We start from the raw sequence: 20,132 nt of genomic DNA, 5'->3' as shown, positions 1-20,132 counted from the left end.
ACAGAGTTAGACACATTCCCTGCCCACAAAGAACTTACAATCTAGAGAACAATCAATGAGTAGTATTTATTGGGCATCTATTGAATGCTGAGCACTGTAGCTGTGCTTGAGAGAGAGCATGTATGCCAACACACTATAGACAATATCATCATGGAACCAAAGGATAAACCCATTACTGCAAAGTAGCTGTTGAAAGGAGATATTTTAATTCATCTCAAATTGGCAGAGGGGCAAGATGATCCCTTCCCAGTTTTTTTTGATAGCATTTATTAAGCGCTTACTATGTGCAAAGCACTGTTCTAAGCGCTGGGAAGGCTACATGGTGATCAGGTTGTCCCATGGGGGGCTCACAGTCTTAATCCCCATTTTACAGATGAGGTAACTGAGGCCCAGAGAAGTTACAGCTGACAAGTGGGGGAGCCGGGATTTGAACCCATGACCTCTGACTCCAAAGCCCGGGCTGTTTCCACTGAGCCACGCTGCTTTTCAGTTCATCTTGGCTTGAGGTTGTAATAATAATTGTAGTGTTTGTTAAGCACATACTATGTGCCAGGCTATGTACTAAACACTGGAGTGGATACAAGAAAATCAGGTTGGACACAGTCCTGTCCCACAGGAGGCTCACGTTCTTATTCCCCATTTTACAGATGAGGTAACTGAGGCCCAGAGAAGTGAAATGACTTGCCCAAGGTTACAAAGCAGGCAAGTTGCAGAGCCGTGTGGTGTCACTTAACACAGTTTACTCATGTAATTATTGGCAAGTAATACTGCCAGTTAGGGATTTCTTGACTTTCAGCTTTCCACTCCCTTTTATCCAAGAGGTTCTGTCTTTCTGGGAAACACCTCAACTCCACGTGTAAGAAAATCAAATCTGAAGTCTCAGTTTTTGCTGAATTGCTAACATTGGAATATGAATTTCAGTCCTACCAGAAGGATCAGATAGGCTTCCTGAGGCCAGGGCTCTCACAGCATTCCAGGAGAAGAGCGGGTCATCTCCAGGAAATGATTTCTCTGTAACTCTCAGCTTTCAATGTTAAGGAGCTTAAGGAAGAACCCACGTGCGGATTGAAATTCAGCCCTATTGTATAATCAGGGCTATAATGAAATCATCTCCTTCACTCCTCAGATACTTTGGAGTGGAAGAAAATCAGACATCTAAATCTGTTAAATAAATATATCCTCACCCTGGTGAGGAGCCCAGCTAGAACTGCTGTTATATTTAAGCAAATGGTCTCAAAAATGCTAAACTTCAGTGGGATACAAATCTGTTAAATTGGAATCTTAATTAAGCTAAACAGTGTTCTTCAACAGGCAATGAATAGATGAATGTAATTATTATACTGAAAGTAGATATGCTCACTGTTGCAGTTGGAGGTGAGCTGCTTGCCCTAAAAGGGACTTGGAATTTCCACCACTTTGATCATAAATGTCCAGGAACATGTTTCACTCTAAATTCTTATTAAAGAAATAAATTAAGTTGTTTTGGCTCAGGCAACTGTTCTGTTTAAATCCCAGAGATCTGGAGGAGGGAATTTTTTACACTAGGAAAATCAGAGATAAATACCATAATATTTTGTCCTTTCACATGGGAAGTTTCTAGCCTGTTTTCCAGTTTTGCTTTCAAGAAACTTCAATATAAGTGAAAAGTCTTCCCATGCGACCTCCCTCTCAACCAGCCAAATACCATTAATTCCATCAGCCTCATGTCATCCTCTAAAAAAGAGCCACCTTGTTTCACTTTATTTTCCTGGGAATCTGCTTAACATTTTGGCTGAGGATCTTAGACATGAGTAAATATGTCCGGGTAAGTATCTGAACTGTCTTAGGAAAGAATGAATTGGATCAAATGTAAAATGATTGTTAGAAGCAGTGTGGTTTAGTGGAAAGAGAACAGGATTGGGAGTCAGAGGTCATGGTTCTAATTCCGTCTCGGCCACTTGTCAGTTGTGTGACCTTGGGAAAGTCACTTAACTTCTTTGTGTCTCAGTCACCTCACCTGTAAAATGGGGATTAAGACTGTGATCCCCACTTTGGACAATCTGATTACCTTGTATCTACCCCAGCACTTAGAAGAGTGCTTGGCACATAGTAAGCACTTAACAAATGATATAATTATTATTACCAATCAATCTGTGGCATTTACTGAGGGCTTACTGCATACAGTGCACTATACTAAATACTTGGGAGAACACAAGACAAAAGTGGAAGTAGGCAGGATAACCACCCAAGAGGAACTTTCAAACTAAAGAATTGCCTTCTGTGTGCCTAGATTTACAATATTTCATGCTTTTGGCCTTTTTGGTATCTACTGTCAAGCTTCCCATTACAGTAAAAAAAAAATCTGTTGTCATTATTGTAAGTGCCCTCAATCCATCTGAAGTTTGTCTGAGGATCAAGTCAGGATTTTAGTAGAGTATGTAACAATTCAGAATTAGGGAAATTCTTCAATGCTAATTTTGTGTTCTGGCAATTGGCTAGTGAAAATAACTGCACTATGAAAGCAAATTATATATGGGCTCATTTCACACTTATTCAAAGTTTTCTTTGCAGAACAAAGTAGGTAAGTGGATTTCTGTAGTTAAATTGATCATGTTTAGGGTTTCATATCTGCACCTTCATTCTAGGCTGAGAAGATATATAAGCTACAGACATTTCAGTGAGAACAAATGAAATCCACTAAAGAGACTTTGCAGCTTGTCTTGGGGAAAATGACTGACAGTTGATAAGGAGCTTCAGTGAATCTGAATTCTTTTATTGTTAAATTGGACTCATAAATGAGAATAAAAATTTAACCACTCATTTCCCCTCCCCCAAGAAGTCTATAGGCTGTAAAATGTATGTGATCAGCATTCTCTTTCACTCATGGGCAAGGGCTGTTTTCAAGGCTGCATTAAAACCTTGGGAGTTAATTTGTTGTTTTCCTATCTGAATCTTTCTGCTTCATTTGGCCTTTCAGATCATGAGTAAATGTAATTCTTTTTTATTTTGCAGTTACTCATAGGACCCAGAGAACCTCTTGATAGTTTGCAAACTGCTGATCTGTGCAGTATGTACGCTGGCATCTTGAAACTCAGATAAAACACTTAAGGTGTTCTCGTCTGTGTGATGCTTTCTGCCCACTCCCCCACAACCCCTTCTCCACCCATAAGACCTACTAGCTGAAATAGCAGTGCTGCTTATTTCACCTAGGTGTGGATGATATTATTAGGGGAATAAACTGATCAATTCCTCCAGATAGGACTGGTGAATGCTTTTTTTCCCATTCTTTAGGTTGCTTGTCAGTTTCCTACTGAAAGGATGCGGAGAAGTATGAAAAATCTGTTGTTTTGTAAAATTAACTTGTCTGGTAGACTTGAGATCCAGCTAACACTGGCTTTACAAGGACCGCTTGATGGGAACAGTGTGTGCCAGGCAAAAATGTCAGAAGCAAGAAAGGGACTCTAAGGCACTTGAAACACTCGAGCCCACTTACTTTCAAATTTAAATATGTCATCATTACCACCATGATTATATTCAAATGGGCATGTCAAGTGCCCTCAGAGACTTCCAGAGGTTAGAGATGGAGAAGAGTCATTAAATAATCTTGTCAATCCTCCTGTCATTGTCAAGCAATCTCTCAACCCAGTTTTCTTTCAACCCAATCACATCCTGAACTGATTGAATTCCTAATTAGTACATGGAGAACTGCTAGAGGGAGGTCTCCAAAGGGAAAGAAAAAAACCCCAGAAAGAAAAAACAAAACAAGCCTTGTTTCAAAAGTGGCAACTATGATTATGAAATCCTGCCCTAAATGGCTCAGAATTGAGATGAGGCTACTTGGAGCATAACTGTTGAAGGGCTTCTTCATGATCAAGGTAGAAGTTTCACATCTCTTCATTACTACAGACGCAAACAAGGACCTGGGTGTTAGAATGGATTCATAGCCCTCAACTCTCCTATCCATAACCTATTTTAATCTGTTTCCTCCATTAGATTATAATCCCCTAGCAGGTAGGGATCATGTCAACACAGCTGACAAGTGGTGGAGCTAGAATTTGAACCCATGACCTCTGACTCCAAAGCCCATGCTCTTTCCACTGAGCCACACTGCTTCTCAATAGTATTTGCTAAGCATTGATGGCATTCCAAGCCCTGTTCCAGGTGCCTGAGTAGATACAAGGGAATCAGATCATCCTGAGTGGTGCTCATAGTTTTCATCCCCATTTTCCAGATGAGGTAACTGAGGGCACAGGGAAGTTAAGTGACTTGCCTAAGGTCACACAGCAGACAAGTGGCAGAGCAGGGATTAGAACCCATGTCCTCTGACTCCCAAGCCTGTGATCTTGCCACTCAGACACACTTGCAACCCTTGTAATAATAACTTGCATGTAATTAAATAATAATAATAAAAAGTAATAACTTGGGAGGATACAGTATAACAGAGTTATAATGTACCTAATGTTCTCTGCCCACTACGAGTTTACAGACTAGAAAGGGAGACACTGATATACATCAGTAAATTACAGATATATATCAAAGTGCTGTGGGCTGAGCGTGGGATGAATAAAGGGTGTGAATTCAAGTGTAGGGAATAGGAGAAGAGGAAATGAGGGCTCAGGGAAGGCCTCTTGGAGGAGATTGATTTTAATAAGGCTTGAAGGTGGGGAGAGTGATCATATGTTGGATATGAAGGTGGGAGGGACTTCCAAATCAGAGGCAGGATGTACGTAAGGGGTCAGCGGTGAGATAGACAAGATTGAGGTACAGTAAATTGGCATTAGAGGAATGAAGTGTGCAAGATCTGTTGCAGTAAGAAATCAGAGATGTAAGATAAGAGGGGGTGAGGTGATTGAGTACCTTAAAGACAATGGTAAGGAGTTTTTATTTGATATGGATGTGAATGGGGATTAAATCCTTCTTCCCACTACTTCATGGTGAACCCTATGTGGGACAAGGACTATGTCCAACTTGATGATGTTGTATCTACCCCAGGGCTGAGAACAGTGCTTGATACATAAGTGTTTAATGAATGCTATTAAAAAATTTAAAAAAGAATGCCATTGATTGATTGAGTTGTGAGATCTTTTGGAGGGAAATGCTGACAAGGACTATTTGTAACAATGTGACGGATCCTTGTTGCTGTACCAGCAGAAGAGAAGAAAATAAATATCTTGGTGGGCAAGAGAAGTGTCTATTAGAGTAAAAAGAGCCAAAATATCTGTTAGCCAGTAATATCACAATCAACCTCAGTTTTCCCATATGTTAAATGGGAGTCCTGAGTTTTAATTATTATTATTATTATTATTATTATTATTCATAAACAGACCTAGTGAGTGTTACTGAGGCTATGCACTAAGGTTGGGGGTCCTACGGCTACTATCGGGAATACTGGAAAGAGCAGGAGAATGGGGTAGAGCAGACAGTTACCGGCAGAAACAGAAAAGGCAGTTACCAGCAGCCAGACGATAGTAAATGAAACCCAAAAGGAGGGTTGGTTCAGGGTCGTTGCCAGCACACTGGGGAAGACACAATAGGGCTACAACAAAGATACATAATCCCTTCATCACCAGGAAAGCTATTGAGATCGGCAATACTGAAGGAGCAGGAAAACATTCCTCTGACAATCAGGCCAAGAAGTCACACTAGGGAACCCAGACAGGACCCTTTTGCATGAGCTGTGCTGATTTCCAACCAAGAGACCCCCTAGAATATGCAGTCACCTCACTTACACCCTGGACCACGTAGAATGATGTCAGAGACGAGTATGTCCACCTTCAGGGTGGAGGCGGGGAAGGGCAAGGAGTGTTGAGGAGGGAGGGGGGCACAATAGGGGTTCAGGGGACAATGGTCTTTGCTCTGTGGGCCGGAGTCTGGTTCCTAAACCAATGTACGGGAGAACTGATAAACTACATTATTGTGGACCTCTTGACATGTCATCTCTTTCTCAGATTTGTAAGTATACAGGGGTACAGACTGGTCTTTCCTGTTTTGGGGTTCTCTTGCAGGAGCTCTTTCACTTTGCTGAAGAAAGTGCACAATAAATGCTCAATAAATACGATTGAATGAATGAATGAATGTGTAATCAATCAATCGGTCCATCGTGTTTGTTGAGCGCTTCCTGCGTGCCGAGCACTGTACTAAGCTCTTGGGAGAGCGCGCTAGAACAGAGGTCCCTACCCACAACAAGCTTACAGTCTAGAGGGTCTGACATGGAATCCCCATTTATTTTGTTAATCTGTTTTGTTTTGTTCTCTGTCTCCCCCTTCTAGACTGTGAGCCCACTGTAGGGTAGGGACCATCTCTATATGTTGCCAACTTGGACTTCCCAAGTGCTTAGTACAGTGCTCCGCACACAGTAAGCGCTCAATAAATACGATTGATTGATTGATTGAAAGGTGGTTTCTGGCAACAGTGGGGATTAGATATAATATACTTATAATTCTATTTATTTTTTATTAATGATGTGTATATATAATTCTATTTATTTATAATGATGCTACTGATGCCTGTTTACTTGTTTTGATGTCTGTCTCCCCTATTCTAGACTGTGAGCCCACTGTGGGCAGGGATTGTCTCTAATTGTGGCTGAATTGTACTTCCCAAGAGCTTAGTACAGTGCTCTGCACACAGTAAGTTCTCAATAAATACGATTGAATGAATGAATGAATAGATAATTGCTGACATAATACTTTGAGGAAGGAAGCACTTCAATCCACCAATTCACTGTGGGCAGGTAACGTGTCTACTAACTCTGTTGTATTTTGTACTCTCCCAAGCACTTAGAACAGTGTTTTGCACAAAATAAGCACTCAGTAATTACCATAGATAAACTGACTGATACACCAATAATATTAATTGAACATCAACTGTGTGCAGAGTACTGAACTAAATGTTTGGGAGACATTTCTGCCCTCCTTTCTCTTATTTCTCGACCTAACCCACCAAAGGCTTTCATCGTAACAATAAACACTCCAGTTTCTCCTTTGGGAGAAGAGGGTAAGGGGTTGGAAGGGAGAAGGAGAATACTTTCCCAATCTCCTCCTCCCTAACCCTACCACATAAAAGGAAGTACATGCAAAGAATTGAATTTGAGGTTCTGTACTCCTATTCAACAAAAATCTAGGTCCAACAAGCTGACTCCATACCACTGGTAAATGACCACAATTTTGAACTCTTTTCTTAGCATTCAATTTACTTTCCCTGCAGATTTCACTCATTTTCTTTCCTTTGTCCTAAATAACGTAAAGTTATAATCTCCCTGAGGCCTACCTGGCATGAGAATCCCTTCACCACACGTCTCTGTTTGAGATTTGTCTCCCCGTCCAAGTTGGCAGTTTCCAGGTAGCAGATCCCACTTTGATCGGAGGAGAAGAGTAAGAGGATGTCGGCTGGGATAATCTCATTGCACTGCATCTGGACAAAGTCTCCCACCCGGACATCTTTCCAGCGCTTCCGAACATAGGCCTGTTCTTTCCTATGATGAAAGAGAGGTATCACAGCTCAATCACTCTGGGCTTTGAGGCATCCTGAAAAAGGAAGAAGGGATTTTCATAGCTGTCTTCGGATTTACACACTATTGGGGTACCATGTGATCTTTCTTTAAGAGGCAGACCGAGCAGGTGAACTGATGCCCCTTATAAAGCTTCCATTAAACTGAAGAGGCAGGTGGGAAAAGATACCAGGAAGTGTGACTACAACATTTGCAAGTGAAAGATTTCTATGTCTCACAGTTGTATTTGATCTTGGAGGAGGGCCCTGGAGAATGGCAAAAACATTGAGCAAAAGCACTGAAAGATAGGAACTGTGAGAAAGGGTCAAAGGATTGCAGAACTCAGGCTAGAGATACTAAGGATAAGGGGACAGAAGACTTAATATTGTTTTCAAAAATATTGAAAGCTAGCAGACACTGGACTAGGGAGCAAGGGAGGGAAAATAGGACAGGAATTTCCCTGGCACCTCACCAAGTTAGGATCCAGCTTCAACCCCGGGGCTTACCAAATTCCTGATGGGAGACAAAGTCCACTGTTTCATTTCTGGAAGGGTCCTGGCTGTGTTAGGGGTGAAATGCCCCTTTTCATTTTCTATTCCCTCTTCCACTTAATGTTCTTTTACGTCTTTCCTTGTTGCTTCAAATCTTTCATTTTATTCCTTTCCATCTTTGGCCTACCCTCTTCAATTGCTCCATTGGACTCGACTATCCTCTGGCAGCCTCTCATATAATCTTGTTCTTTCTGCATTTTTCTTGTGTCTCTTTTCCCACTCTCCCTCATTCCTCTTTAATTCTTTCTACCTCTCTTTATTCCTAAATTGTGCACAATACCTTTCTTTCTCCTTTTTTCACGTTCTCTTTCTCTAACTTGTTCTCCAACATCTCTGAAGTCTCGTCCCAATATTGCCTCTCTCTTTGCTCTCTGTTGTCTCTCCTCTCATTGGCTGCTTTCTTTCCCCAAAGAATTAATTCCCAGCCACTACTCTCCTCCTGCTCCTTCTCTTTCTAACACCTCATGAACCTCTTCATCTTTGAGGCTTCCCTTCTTTCTAAAGTTCCTGGGCCCTTTCTCTCCAGGCTACACCTACTTTCTCCAGTGGCTTAGTGGGTGGGGAAAAAGAGAGGACAACAGAGTAACATCTTTCCTCCCCTGTAGACTCAGAAGCATTAAAGGAATCCTGTGAGAGGATTCATCAAGTCACAACTGCACCTGCCTTCTCCTCTTGGTGGCACTGAACTGGTTCTGGACCCCAACTCTCCCTAGCTGCCAATTCCACATTGATACTGCCATTGTCCTATTTCTGAGGTGGAAGTAATAGTAATAATAATAATGGCATTTGTTAAGCACTTACTATGTGCCAAGCACTGTTATAAGCACTGGGGTCGATCCAGGGTAATCAGGTTGTCCTACATGGGGCTCACACTTTCAATCCCCATTTTACAGATGAGGTAAGTGAGGCACAGAGAAGTTAGGTGACTTGTCCAAGGTCACACAGCAGGCAAGTGGTGGAGGCGGGATTCAAACCCATGTACCCTGACTCTCAAGCCCACACTCTTTCCACTAAGTCATGCTGCTTCTCTAAGTAAGGACTTGACATTCTTAAGTTGACTGCTGATTTGCTAGTCTGTGTTTTGTCTCCAGGTACTAACCAATACCCAATCCAAGAGGTATGATTTTAGGAGGAAGGGACCCTGGATAAATACTAAAGTTTTATATATCATATACATAGATTGCTCTACAATGACACATTCAATGTGCATTTTGCTATTTTTCTGTTATTTACAGTTCATTGGTATATGTTTTTATGATTCTGTCTAATGTTTTACTTACCTTTATTTGTAATTATATTTTTGTCCATCCTGTCACCCCTAGTTATCTGCATACTCTTTGAGGGCAGGGACAGTGACTTATTACTATGTAACTCTTCACAGTTTCTTCTACCAATCTCAGCATGTGAGAGCTCAATACATTATTCTAGTTGATTGACTCCTACAATTTGCTATTTGTATTGGAAATGACTTTATCCTTGGAGGCTGAGAAATCTCAAATTCTAGGATTCTACCATCCCAATGGATAAACAGAATCAAGTCAGGTGGGGTTTTCAGGAAACTAGCTGAAGACTGCTTCAAATCCAGGCCATGGACTGTAAACATCAAGCTCAGTCCAGGCATGGGAGCTTCCGAAGGAGTTGCAGGTGAATGGTGCTGGCTGAGTGACAGTCTGAAGGTGTTGTAATAAAATGTATGGTCAAGCCTCTCTTCAGGTGAAAGACCAAAGTTACAGTTTAAGATATATAAAAAAATCTAGCTTTGAGCTTTATAGAGAAAAAAGGCTTTCAGTTTCTAAACTTAATGAACCAAATTAAATGTCATCTTTTTAGTTTTTAATGATGTGGGAAAACTTCAGTTTAGGTGAGCCATTTATCCATGACTGCCCTAGAACTCTAAGGGCAGAAATACTCTTTTTCAGATTTATTCTATTATTTCATCTTATTCAAGATTATTAGTCTCCTTTTTATGGCATTTGTTAAGCACTTACTAAGTGCCAGGCACTGTATTAAGAGCTGGTGTAGATAGAAGCTAATCTGGTTGGGCACAGAACTCGCTCCACAAGGTCTCACAGTCTTAATCCCAATTTTACAGATGAGGGTAACTGAGCACAAAGAAGTGAAGTGACTTTCCCAAGGTCACCCTGCAGATAAATGGCAGAGCTTGGATTAGAACCTAAGACCTAACTCCCAGGCCCATGCTTTAATCCAATAGGCCACTGTACTTCCCATCATCTCTGCTTAGAAACTAGGACTGACTTTGACATGTACGTTGAGGAAGACAGGACTAGAGACATTAGCTTCCTAAATCTTGTGACTACGCTGGGTTTCCAAGAATATATGTGTACATTTACCCATCCTTTGTTTTTGAAGAGCATGCTGCTGATGGTGAGATCTGATCTATGGAGGTAGGTGTGACTGAAAGAGAAGCATGAGAGACCTAGTCTATGTTCCACATTGTGTGCAGCTAGAAAGAGTTCTTTACTTTGTCAGTATGTTTGCATCTTTCAGGACCCACAACTGTTTTTTTAGACTCCCTTGATATAGAGCTTTCTGAAGCCTTTGATTAGGGAAAGCAAACCCTTGCACTCACCAACAGTCCAACTGATCTCTGCTACAGTGATACTGTAGATCTACATCAAACTGATTTAGTCTGTGCTTTGTCACATCTTTAACATGTCTTTTCTTCCCTCTGTTTGCTTAAGTCCCTTTCAGTTCAAGTATAGCAGCCACTTGGGTATCTTTCTTACGCAGTCTACCTGGGCAGGTTGTATTCCTTTGGGAATTACCTGGTGAAATGACCTATCTCTTGGGATGCATAGTTGATGCCCACAGTGCACTTGCTACCACAGAGCTGGGCTCATCCTTTGAAGTTTCTGCCCTCCCTCCCATCAGGGTTAGGATCTTTGCATCTTTCTCACAGGAAATTCACTGAAGGGAGAGATAATGTCTTCTGTTTCTGGCGTGCCTCCTAAGTTCTCAGTATAGTGTTCTGCATACAGAATGTGCCCAAGAAATACTATTAATGGAGTGATTGATGATGAACTAGGGCTGTATTGTCAGGCTCTGCTTCCTTCCAAATCATTTTCTGTGAAGAACTGCTTCGGTTTGTTTTCCTCGTTTAATTGCTCCAAGATGCCTCTTCCTTGTTTATCATCTCATACTCCTTCACTAAGAACATACTAGTTTAACTGTTTCCTGTATCCTTAGCTAATCTGGATAATGTTTGCCAAGAGAGAGATTCCTCAGGTTTGGCAGGACACAATAAGACTCTCTTTCCTTAACCATATACCTCATGTCAAATGGAAACCATTTTTCTATGTAAACCTTTAACGTCCCAAGAACATGAAAACAGACAAGGATTCAACAGGAAGCTGTGACCTTACAGCCAAACAACTCTAGAAATGTCAGATGTTTTAGCGATTCTTGCAAATAGTTAGGGGGATGAAAAGAAGGCTTTTCTAACTTCTCTCTGTGATTTCAACTCCACAGATGGTTGTCTCATGAAGTTAACAGCTGAAAATCTAGAATCACATAGCTGGGAGAAACCTCTAGAGGTAATCTGGGACAGTCCAGGGAATTCTTCAACCACTTATTTTTCAAAAAGATCTTGAGGGAAAAGTTAGATAGCAGCAATAATATGCTAAATATTTATTGTCCTTTGGTGTTTCAAGATGATGTCCCTGAAGGTGAGATTTTTGTCCTTGTAAATTCAGCAAGTACCTGATGTATGACTTGCAAACCCTTGCTGCATTTTTACGTTTTCCATCAGCAGGGCTGAATCCTATTTTTAAATAGTATTTATTTAGTGCTTACTATATGCCAGGCACTGTATTCATTGCTGGAATAGAAACAAGTTAATCAAGTTGGATGCAGTCCATTTCCCGTGTGGGGCTCACAGTCTTAGTCCCCATCTTACAGATGAGGTAGATGAGGCACAGAGAAGTTAAGTGACTTGCCCATGGTCACACAGCAGACAAGTGGCAGAGTAGACCGAGGTCCTTCTGACTCCCAGGCCTGTGCTCTATCCAATAAGAAATACTGCTTTTTTGATTTAGTCTCTTGATATTCTGATCAATCATGAGACCACTGTTGGGTAGGGACCGTCTCTATATGTTGCCAACTTGTACTTCCCAAGTGCTTAGTACAGTGCTCTGCACACAGTAAGCACTCAATAAATACAATTGAATGAATGAATAAATCATATTTGAGTGCTTACTATGTACACTGTACTAAGTGCTTGGGAGAGCATAATACAAAAGAATTAGTAGTGATAGTCTTGAAGTCTTTGCTCTTAAAGAATCACCCCATTTGAGACAATCTAGACAAAAATCTCACCTCCAGGATCATCATCTTTAAACACCAAAGGACACTAAATATTTAGCATATTACTGCCACAATCTAACACTTCTTCAAGATCTTTTTAAAAATTACACAGACAAGATAGAGGTATAGTGAGTAGGCTGGCATTAGAGAAGCAAACCATGTGGGTGGGTCACAGTAGGAAATAAGTGAGTTAAGATAGGAGAGGGTGATGCCAGGATGGTATGATGCCAGTCTGTTTCTGTTGCTGTTAGTGCCACCCAGTTTGTACTACTATCCTACATATTTGAGTTTTCTCTTCCTTGCAGCTTTAATTTTATTTTTTAGCCCTATTATTTTCCCACTTAACTTTGGCATCCCACAGCTGTTTGGCCATCCTGCAGTAGTTCCTTCTCTTCCTGTGCCTTGCTGGTGGGCTGCCTATATGTCAGGTTCTCACGTTCGTGGCACTAGAAGGCTCTGATTGAGCTGCTCTAAAAATGATAAGGGAAGTCGGGACCCCAGATCTCACAGTTGTAGAGATATTTGGATACAACCATTACTGTACAAACCATCAACTTGATTTGAAGATGGAAGCCTTGTTGGCCCTGTATGCCCTGCCATTCTCCCAAATTACATCCTGGCTTTCTAAAGTCTGTTTTCTACCTATGTCTATCTTGTGTTCCTAGACAATCAACTGCCTAAGTAGTAGAATTCAAAGACGGTTTTCAACTTTGTGTTTTTTGTGGCTGAATATTGGGCTTATTGGGTGCAAGTTGGTTCGTAAGCCTATTTCCCTTAATACTACTGTCAACTCAGGGATTTATCAATTCCACCACCCAATTCATAATAATCTACATGTCTTCTAATAAATGGGGAAGCAACATAGCCAAGTGGATAGAGCACAGGCCTGGGCGTCATAAGGACCAGAGTTTTAATCCTAGCTCCTCCACTTGCCCATGGTCACACAGCAAACAAGTCACTTGTCCATGCCTTGGTTACCTAATCTATAAAGTGGGGATTAAGTTTGCGAGCCCCATATAGGACAGGGACTGTGTCCAACCTAATTAGCTTGTATCTACCCCAGCACTTAGAACAGTGTTTGACACATAGTAAGCACTTAACTAATGTCTTTATTATTGTTACTATTATCTGTGCTTTCACAGTTCAGTCATAGAATATAGGAATGCCTAAATAAGTAATAATAGTTAGAAAAAATAATACAGTGGTTTTAATGATACTCCCAGCAACCTGAAAAGAAAAATTCCCGAGAGGATCAGAGTTATATTTTAATACCAGTTTCTAGATTCCTTGTAGCATGATGCCTTGGAACATATTGATTGAATAGGCCCTAGTAAGCAGCATTGCTCAACGGAAAGAACTCGGGCGTGGGAGTCAGAGATCGTGGGTTCTAATCCCGGCTCCACCACTTGTCAGCTGTGTGACTTTGGGCAAGTCACTTAACGTCTCTGAGCCTCATTTTCCTCTTCTGTAAAATGGGGATGAAGACTGTGAGCCCCACGTGGGAGAACCTGATGACCTTGTATCTCCCCCTGTGCTTAGAACAGTGCTTGGCACATAATAAGTGCTTAACAAATACAATCATTATTATTTCTGTATAACTGATTTTTGATGATGCATTTTGCTGTTGAAAAGAAAAGGTTATCCAGAGGACTGGAATTCTCTACTAATGCCAATTTCCCAATTCCCTACTCTGTTTCCTATCATCATTGTGCAGAATCCTATTCCCTCTTACTAAAACTGGGAGACAAATGTAAGACAGGGACTGGGTCCAACCTGATTATCTTGTATCTACCCCTATGCTTATGCAGTGCTTGGCACGTAGTAAGCATTTAATAAGTATAATAACACATTGAAAAACACTAAATGCTTTTATTGGCATAAGTGAATCAGTGAATATACTCCCAAAGTGCTTCATTTTTTCTAATGAGTATTCTAGAACAGCAGTGGGGAAAATACAGAACCACTTGGGAAAAATGAACTCATTATAGCTTCCCATGGGGTACACATTTCTAGAGAGAATAAACAGTTTTCTTCATATTCTGGAATATGAAGATTCTTCATCTTTACTATCCAAGGTCTGTAGGCCCAGTCTACTCAGGGTGTTGGTTGTTGGTCTAGGTGCCATCTTACAGTTCAGGCACTTGTACTAGCAACATGATGTGCAAAATACTGTGGAAAGCACTGAGGTAAATTCAGGAGCCCTGGTTCTGTGGTCCACCGAGGGTTCACAAGTGGGAGAGAACAGACTCAGAGAAGTATAAGAAAATACTGTAAACAAATGAAAGCACATTCAAATATTTTTTAAAGTTCACTAGCAAAATAAACTTATTAAGTACTACTTGGAGGTTACCATGCAGCATTATGCCTCATTTACCCCACTGCCATGGCCTCCTGAGGTATAAGCTGGGGGAAGGGATAGTCTAGTAGGAGTTGAGGAATGAAGGGGCAGAGAAGATGCTTTACCTGGCTCCATGTTGCTTAAGCAAAGAGAGATTCAAGCAGGAAAGAGCTCTTGAACAGAACCAGGAATGAAACCAAATCCACACATCCTCTTCCTGCAGTAAACCTCAGACCAAAGAACGTTTTTTATCTAAGAGGGAATGTGTGAACAGACATGAAGATATTCAAAAATCTCCTATCCTGGAGGAAAGCTGGACATGAGCACGGAGAACCAATTCAAAAGGGTGGTAACAATTGCCGCTGTGTCTCCTGCAGAGGTCCTGGGTAACATGAATCCCACAACTCAGACTTAGAAATCCCACCCCCACCCCCCATCATTTTTTAAAATGGTATTTGGTAATCGCTTACTATGTGTCAGACACTGTGCTAAGTGTTGTGGTAGAAGATAATCAGGTTCATTCATTCATTCAATCGCATTTATTGAGCGCTTACTGTGTGCAGAGCACTGTACTAAGCGCTTGGGAAGTACAAGTTGGCAACATATAGAGACGGTCCCTACCCAACAGCAGGCTCACAGTCTAGAAGACACAGTCTTTGTCCCACATGGGGCTCAAAATCCTAATTTTACAGATGAGGTAACTGAGGTACAGAGAAGTGAAGTGACTTACCCAAGGTCACATAGTGGACAAGAGGCGGAGCTGGGATTGGAACCCAGGTCCTTCTGACTCCCAGGCTTGTGCTCTAACCATTAGGCTATTCTGATTTTTTAAAAGTAGTGTGTTATTCACTCCATTTCCTCCTTGGCCTAAATGGATTAAAGCTGCTTTGCAAACTGCCTTCAAAGTAATCTGGCTCTTCTGCCCTCTATGTGTGCTTTCCTCATTATCTCTGCTAACTGTTCATTAATCAATATTCTTGATGTGGGAGACAATTAGTGAGGGTTTTTTTCAGCAAATATACCAGTTGTGCAGTTTGTTTAATATTGTCAGATGACTGCCTCAATAACCGTCTTCTCTGGTTATTACTCTTCTTTCCAGTGTATAGTTAGTGCTTTTCTCAGCATGCTTGGGCTGCACTGAACAGGAAGAAAGCATGCTGCCTGCCTACAGGCTTCTAGCTTAAAGAAAGATGAAATGAACCAGCAAATACCTGATGAGAAGGATGCAGCCTGAAAGGGGAAGAGGGTTTGCATTTGTTTGGCTCCCATGTTTCCTGCTGAATGCCCTCCTGGCTTCTCTCTGTGGGCCTGTGGTCGAGGGAGCAGTACTTGTCCTCAGCGTGAATGCTCATATGGGTCACACCAGCTCAGCTCACCCTCCCACTCCCGCCCAACTGAAGGAGAAATACATAATGCCAACCTGATCTGGGATGAGTGAAAACGTTTCAGAATGGGACTGGCAGCTGGCTAGAAGCTGCTTGGCTATGCTAGTCTCTCATTAATCCTGATATTTTTGAACAGCTGCCCCAGGAGATCAGCAAACATCTCCACATTCTCTTTTGATCATTCTTGCACTTAGCAAGTCTACATCAGGGAACTAATGGCTATTTTAAGTTCACCTGACATTCGGTATGGTTTAAAAAATAAATAATATCACTTAATATCACTGAAATTCAGGATGAAGAATCCATCTGTCAAATTTCACCTGGAGGAGCGTTGAAGCAGCTGAGCTCGAAACGTGTTCATGAAGTGGCTGGAGGTGATTAAGAGGGAAATAAAGGCCAGGGAGGGATTCGGGGGTGGAGATGGAAGAGAAAGAGTGAGAGAAAGAGAGAGAGAAAGAGAGCAAGTAATCGAGTGAGAGAGCTAGTGAGCCAGTGAGAGAGAGGGTGAGAGAAAGAGAGAGGAAAAGAGACAGAGCTTTACAGGGGGAGAGAGAGAGAGTGCAAAAGAGAGCATGAAACAGAGTGAGAGACACAAAGACTACCTGGGCATTGTTGGTGGCTGAATTTTATGACAAATGAGTAACTATTCAGTGTGCCAAGGAGCCTGGCATTTCACAATAGGACAAAGTCTTTCATGGGATTTACAATTAAAAAGGAAGGGCAGCAGTAGGGTTTTCAGTTTGAGTTATTGCTCCATAAAGCCCGAGTACAGTCCTGGAAACCTAGACAGTGAAAAACCACAGCTTGAAAGAGTAAGCAGGCACCAATCTGTTCCCCATGCTGTATCTTCCCTATCATATACAATACTCAGTTTTTATTTGTTTCCTTTAAACAGCACATGCAATCAAGAGTTTGAAAGGGAAGTCCATTTGCTCCCCAGAGATCAAAGTTCACGGCACAAATCCCATTCTCCCTTCTGTGCTAAGCTAACACAAAAAAACTCTGTGTCTCTCAACACTTCCTCAAGCCAGAGAAAACTAAGCAGAGACCTCATTTAAGACATGAAAAGATCACCTAGGTGGGGGGAGAGAGGCAGGCATGGTACTGATTTTCAGCACCTTGGAATGAGGAAGAACAATTGTGCCACAGCAGCTAATTCAGGAAGAGGGAGGAGGAAGATGGGTGGGGGGAAGTCCGAAAGGAGGTTGGGAGTCCTGGTCTGTGACAGGTAAGTCCTGGAGATAGCTTTTACCATCTCTCTGATCCAGGGATTCTTCCTTGTGTCAGGATGGGGAATAGAGGAGAGAGGGAAGGAGACCTTGGGCAAGTCATTTAACTTCTCTGTGCCTCAGTTACCTCATCTGTAAAATGGGGATTGACTGTGAGCCCCACGTGGGACAACCTGATCACCTTGTATCCCCCTCCAGCGCTTAGAACAGTGCATTGCACATAGTAAGTGCTTAACAAATGCCATCATTATAATAATAATTGTGGCATTTATTAAGCACTTACTATGTGCCAAACACTGTACTAAGTGCTGGGGTGGATGCAAGCAAATCGGGTTGGACCCTGCCCCTGTCCCTCTTACGGCTCACAGTCTTAATCCCCATTTTCCAGATGAGTTAACTGAGGCCCAGAAAAGTGAAGTGACTGGCCCAAGGTCACACAGCAGACAAGTGGTGGAGCCAGGATCAGAACTCATGATCTTCTGACTCCCAAGCCCGGGCTCTATCCACTAGTCTATGATGCACATCACTCCAGAAGCTGTCCAACTAGGAGCAGAGTGGCCTAGAGGATAGAGCACAGGCCTTGGAGTCAGAATATGTGGATCTGAATCCCTACTCTGCCACTTGCCTTCTGTGAAACCTAGGGGAAGTCACTTAACTTCCCGTGGCCTCAGTTTCCACACCTGTAAAACAGGGATTCACCACCTGTTCTCCCTCTTAGATTGTGAATCCCATGTAAAACAGGGACTGTGTCTGGCCTGATTATCTTGCATCCTCATCAGTGCTTTGTACAATGCATGAAACACAGTAAGTGCCAAACAGAGAGCACAATAGAGTCCCTTCCCATTGCTCCTCTGGTCCCTCAAATCTACATAAGGATAAATAATAATAACGTTGGTATTTGTTAAGCAAATACTATACTATGAAATAGTATATAGTATAATACTATACTATAAAATACTATGTGCAAAGCACTGTTCTAAGCGCTGGGGTAGAAACAAGCTAATCAGGTTGTCCCACGAGGGATTCACAGTCTTCATCCCCATTTTACAGATGAGGGAACTGAGGCCCAGAGAAGTGAAGTGACTTGCCCAAAGTCACACAGCTGACAAGTGGCAGAGTCGGGATTTGAACCCACGGCCTCTGACTCCAAAGCCCGGGCTCTTTCCACTGAGCCACGCTGCTTCCCCAAGGATCTTTGATTAAGGTACCTTCCTTCTCCTTACACTTCTGTTTACCAAACCAGCCCTTGGTTCTGGGAGGACAAGCAAGTCCATAGATCGGAAACTGAAAGCTTTGTGCCTCCTGGCCACACAATTCAGTGCTATCACTTTTTTTAACAAGACACAAACAAGAGACTCCTCTTGTCCATCTTTTGTGCATTTTTGGAAGAAATGACATGATCTGGGGCTGAAGGAACAAAGGACACTAGAGGAGCACAAGCACCAAGGGGGGGACTTTTTGGTACCCAAGCCATTGTCTACTTTCACCCTCCCTTCCAGGACCCTTTCCACAGGTGTTTAGGACTCTGAACTTTGCATAGATGGAGGAGAATTGTATGTAGCTTCAGCACAATCCACCAACAGTATTTACTGAGTGCCTACTGAGTGCTGAGCACTGAAACAAGAGCTGGGAATATACAATTGAAGGTTAAAGATGTGGTCCTTGCCCTCACAGATGATGATGATGATGGCATTAAGTGCTTACTATGTGCAAAGCACTGTTCTAAGCGCTGGGGGGATACAAGGTGCTCAGGTTGTCCCATGGGGGGCTCACAGTCAATCCCCATTTTACAGATGAGGTAACTGAGGCACAGAGAAGTTAAGTAACTTGCCCAAAGTCACACAGGTGACAACTGGCGGAGCTGTGATCTTTTAGGAAAGACACCGAATAATTTACAGACAAGAGGAAAAAAGAGAATGGAAAGATGGACAAATGAATGAATAATAATTGTGGTATCTGTTAAGTGCTTACTATGTGCCAGGTACAGTTCTAAGCAGTGGGGTAGATAAAAGTAAATTGGGTTGGACACAGTTCCTGTCCCACACGGAGCTCAGAATCTTAATCCCCATTTTACAGGTAGATGACTGAGGCACAGAGAAGTTAAGTGACTTGGCCTAGGTTACACAGAGCTGGGATTCGAACCCAGATCCTTCTGACTCCCAGGATCATGCTCTATCCACTAGGCAATCCTGCTTCTCTAACCATGAATGAATAAATGAATAGGAGATTGCATAGGCTGATTTCTTTCAAAGGTGCTCTTATTGGGTGACTACAGTAAGTACTGAGGTGGTAATAATAATAATAATGATGGCATTTGTTAAGCGCTTACTATGTGCAAAGCACTGTTCTAAGAGCTGGGGATGATACAAGGTTGTCCCATGTGGGGCTCACAGTCTTCATCCCCATTTTACAGATGAGGTAACTGAGGCCCAGAGAAGTGAAGTGAGAAGCAGTGTGGCTCAGTGGAAAGAGCCCGGGCTTTGGAGTCAGAGGTCAGGGGTTCAAACCTCGGCTCTGCCAATTGTCAGCTGTGTGACTCCGGGCAAGTCACTTAACTTCTCTGTGCCTCAGTTACCTCATCTGTAAAATGGGGATTAAGACTGAGAGCCCCCCGTGGGACAACCTGATCACGCTGTAACCTCCCCAGCGCTTAGAACAGTGCTTTGCACATAGTAAGCGCTTAATAAATGCCATTAAAAAAAAAGTGAGTTGCCCAAAGTCACACAGCTGACAAATGGCAGAGCCTGGATTTGAACCCACAACTTCTGACTCCTCAGCCCAGGCTCTTTCCATTGAGCCACACTGCTTGGGAGAACATGACTGTTGATAAGAGAAGTA

General features: G+C 42.2%; 1 protein-coding gene across 2 annotated transcripts in view; it reads right to left on the bottom strand.

Annotated features, from left to right (window-relative positions):
- ATP10B (ATPase phospholipid transporting 10B (putative)) overlaps positions 1–20,132 on the bottom strand; it is an 83,956-nt gene that overhangs the window by 49,767 nt on the left and 14,057 nt on the right. For both annotated transcript variants that reach the window (XM_038740149.1, XM_038740147.1), the window contains one exon: positions 7,249–7,453. In XM_038740149.1, coding sequence (XP_038596077.1) covers positions 7,249–7,453 — 205 coding nt within the window. The remainder of the gene's footprint in view (positions 1–7,248; positions 7,454–20,132) is intronic.

Source organism: Tachyglossus aculeatus, chromosome X1 (genome assembly GCF_015852505.1).
Source record: "Tachyglossus aculeatus isolate mTacAcu1 chromosome X1, mTacAcu1.pri, whole genome shotgun sequence".
NCBI classification, from domain to species: Eukaryota; Metazoa; Chordata; class Mammalia; order Monotremata; family Tachyglossidae; genus Tachyglossus; species Tachyglossus aculeatus.
The sequence above is the reverse complement of the archived record's forward strand: the minus strand, read 5'-3'. Positions and strand labels throughout refer to the sequence as shown.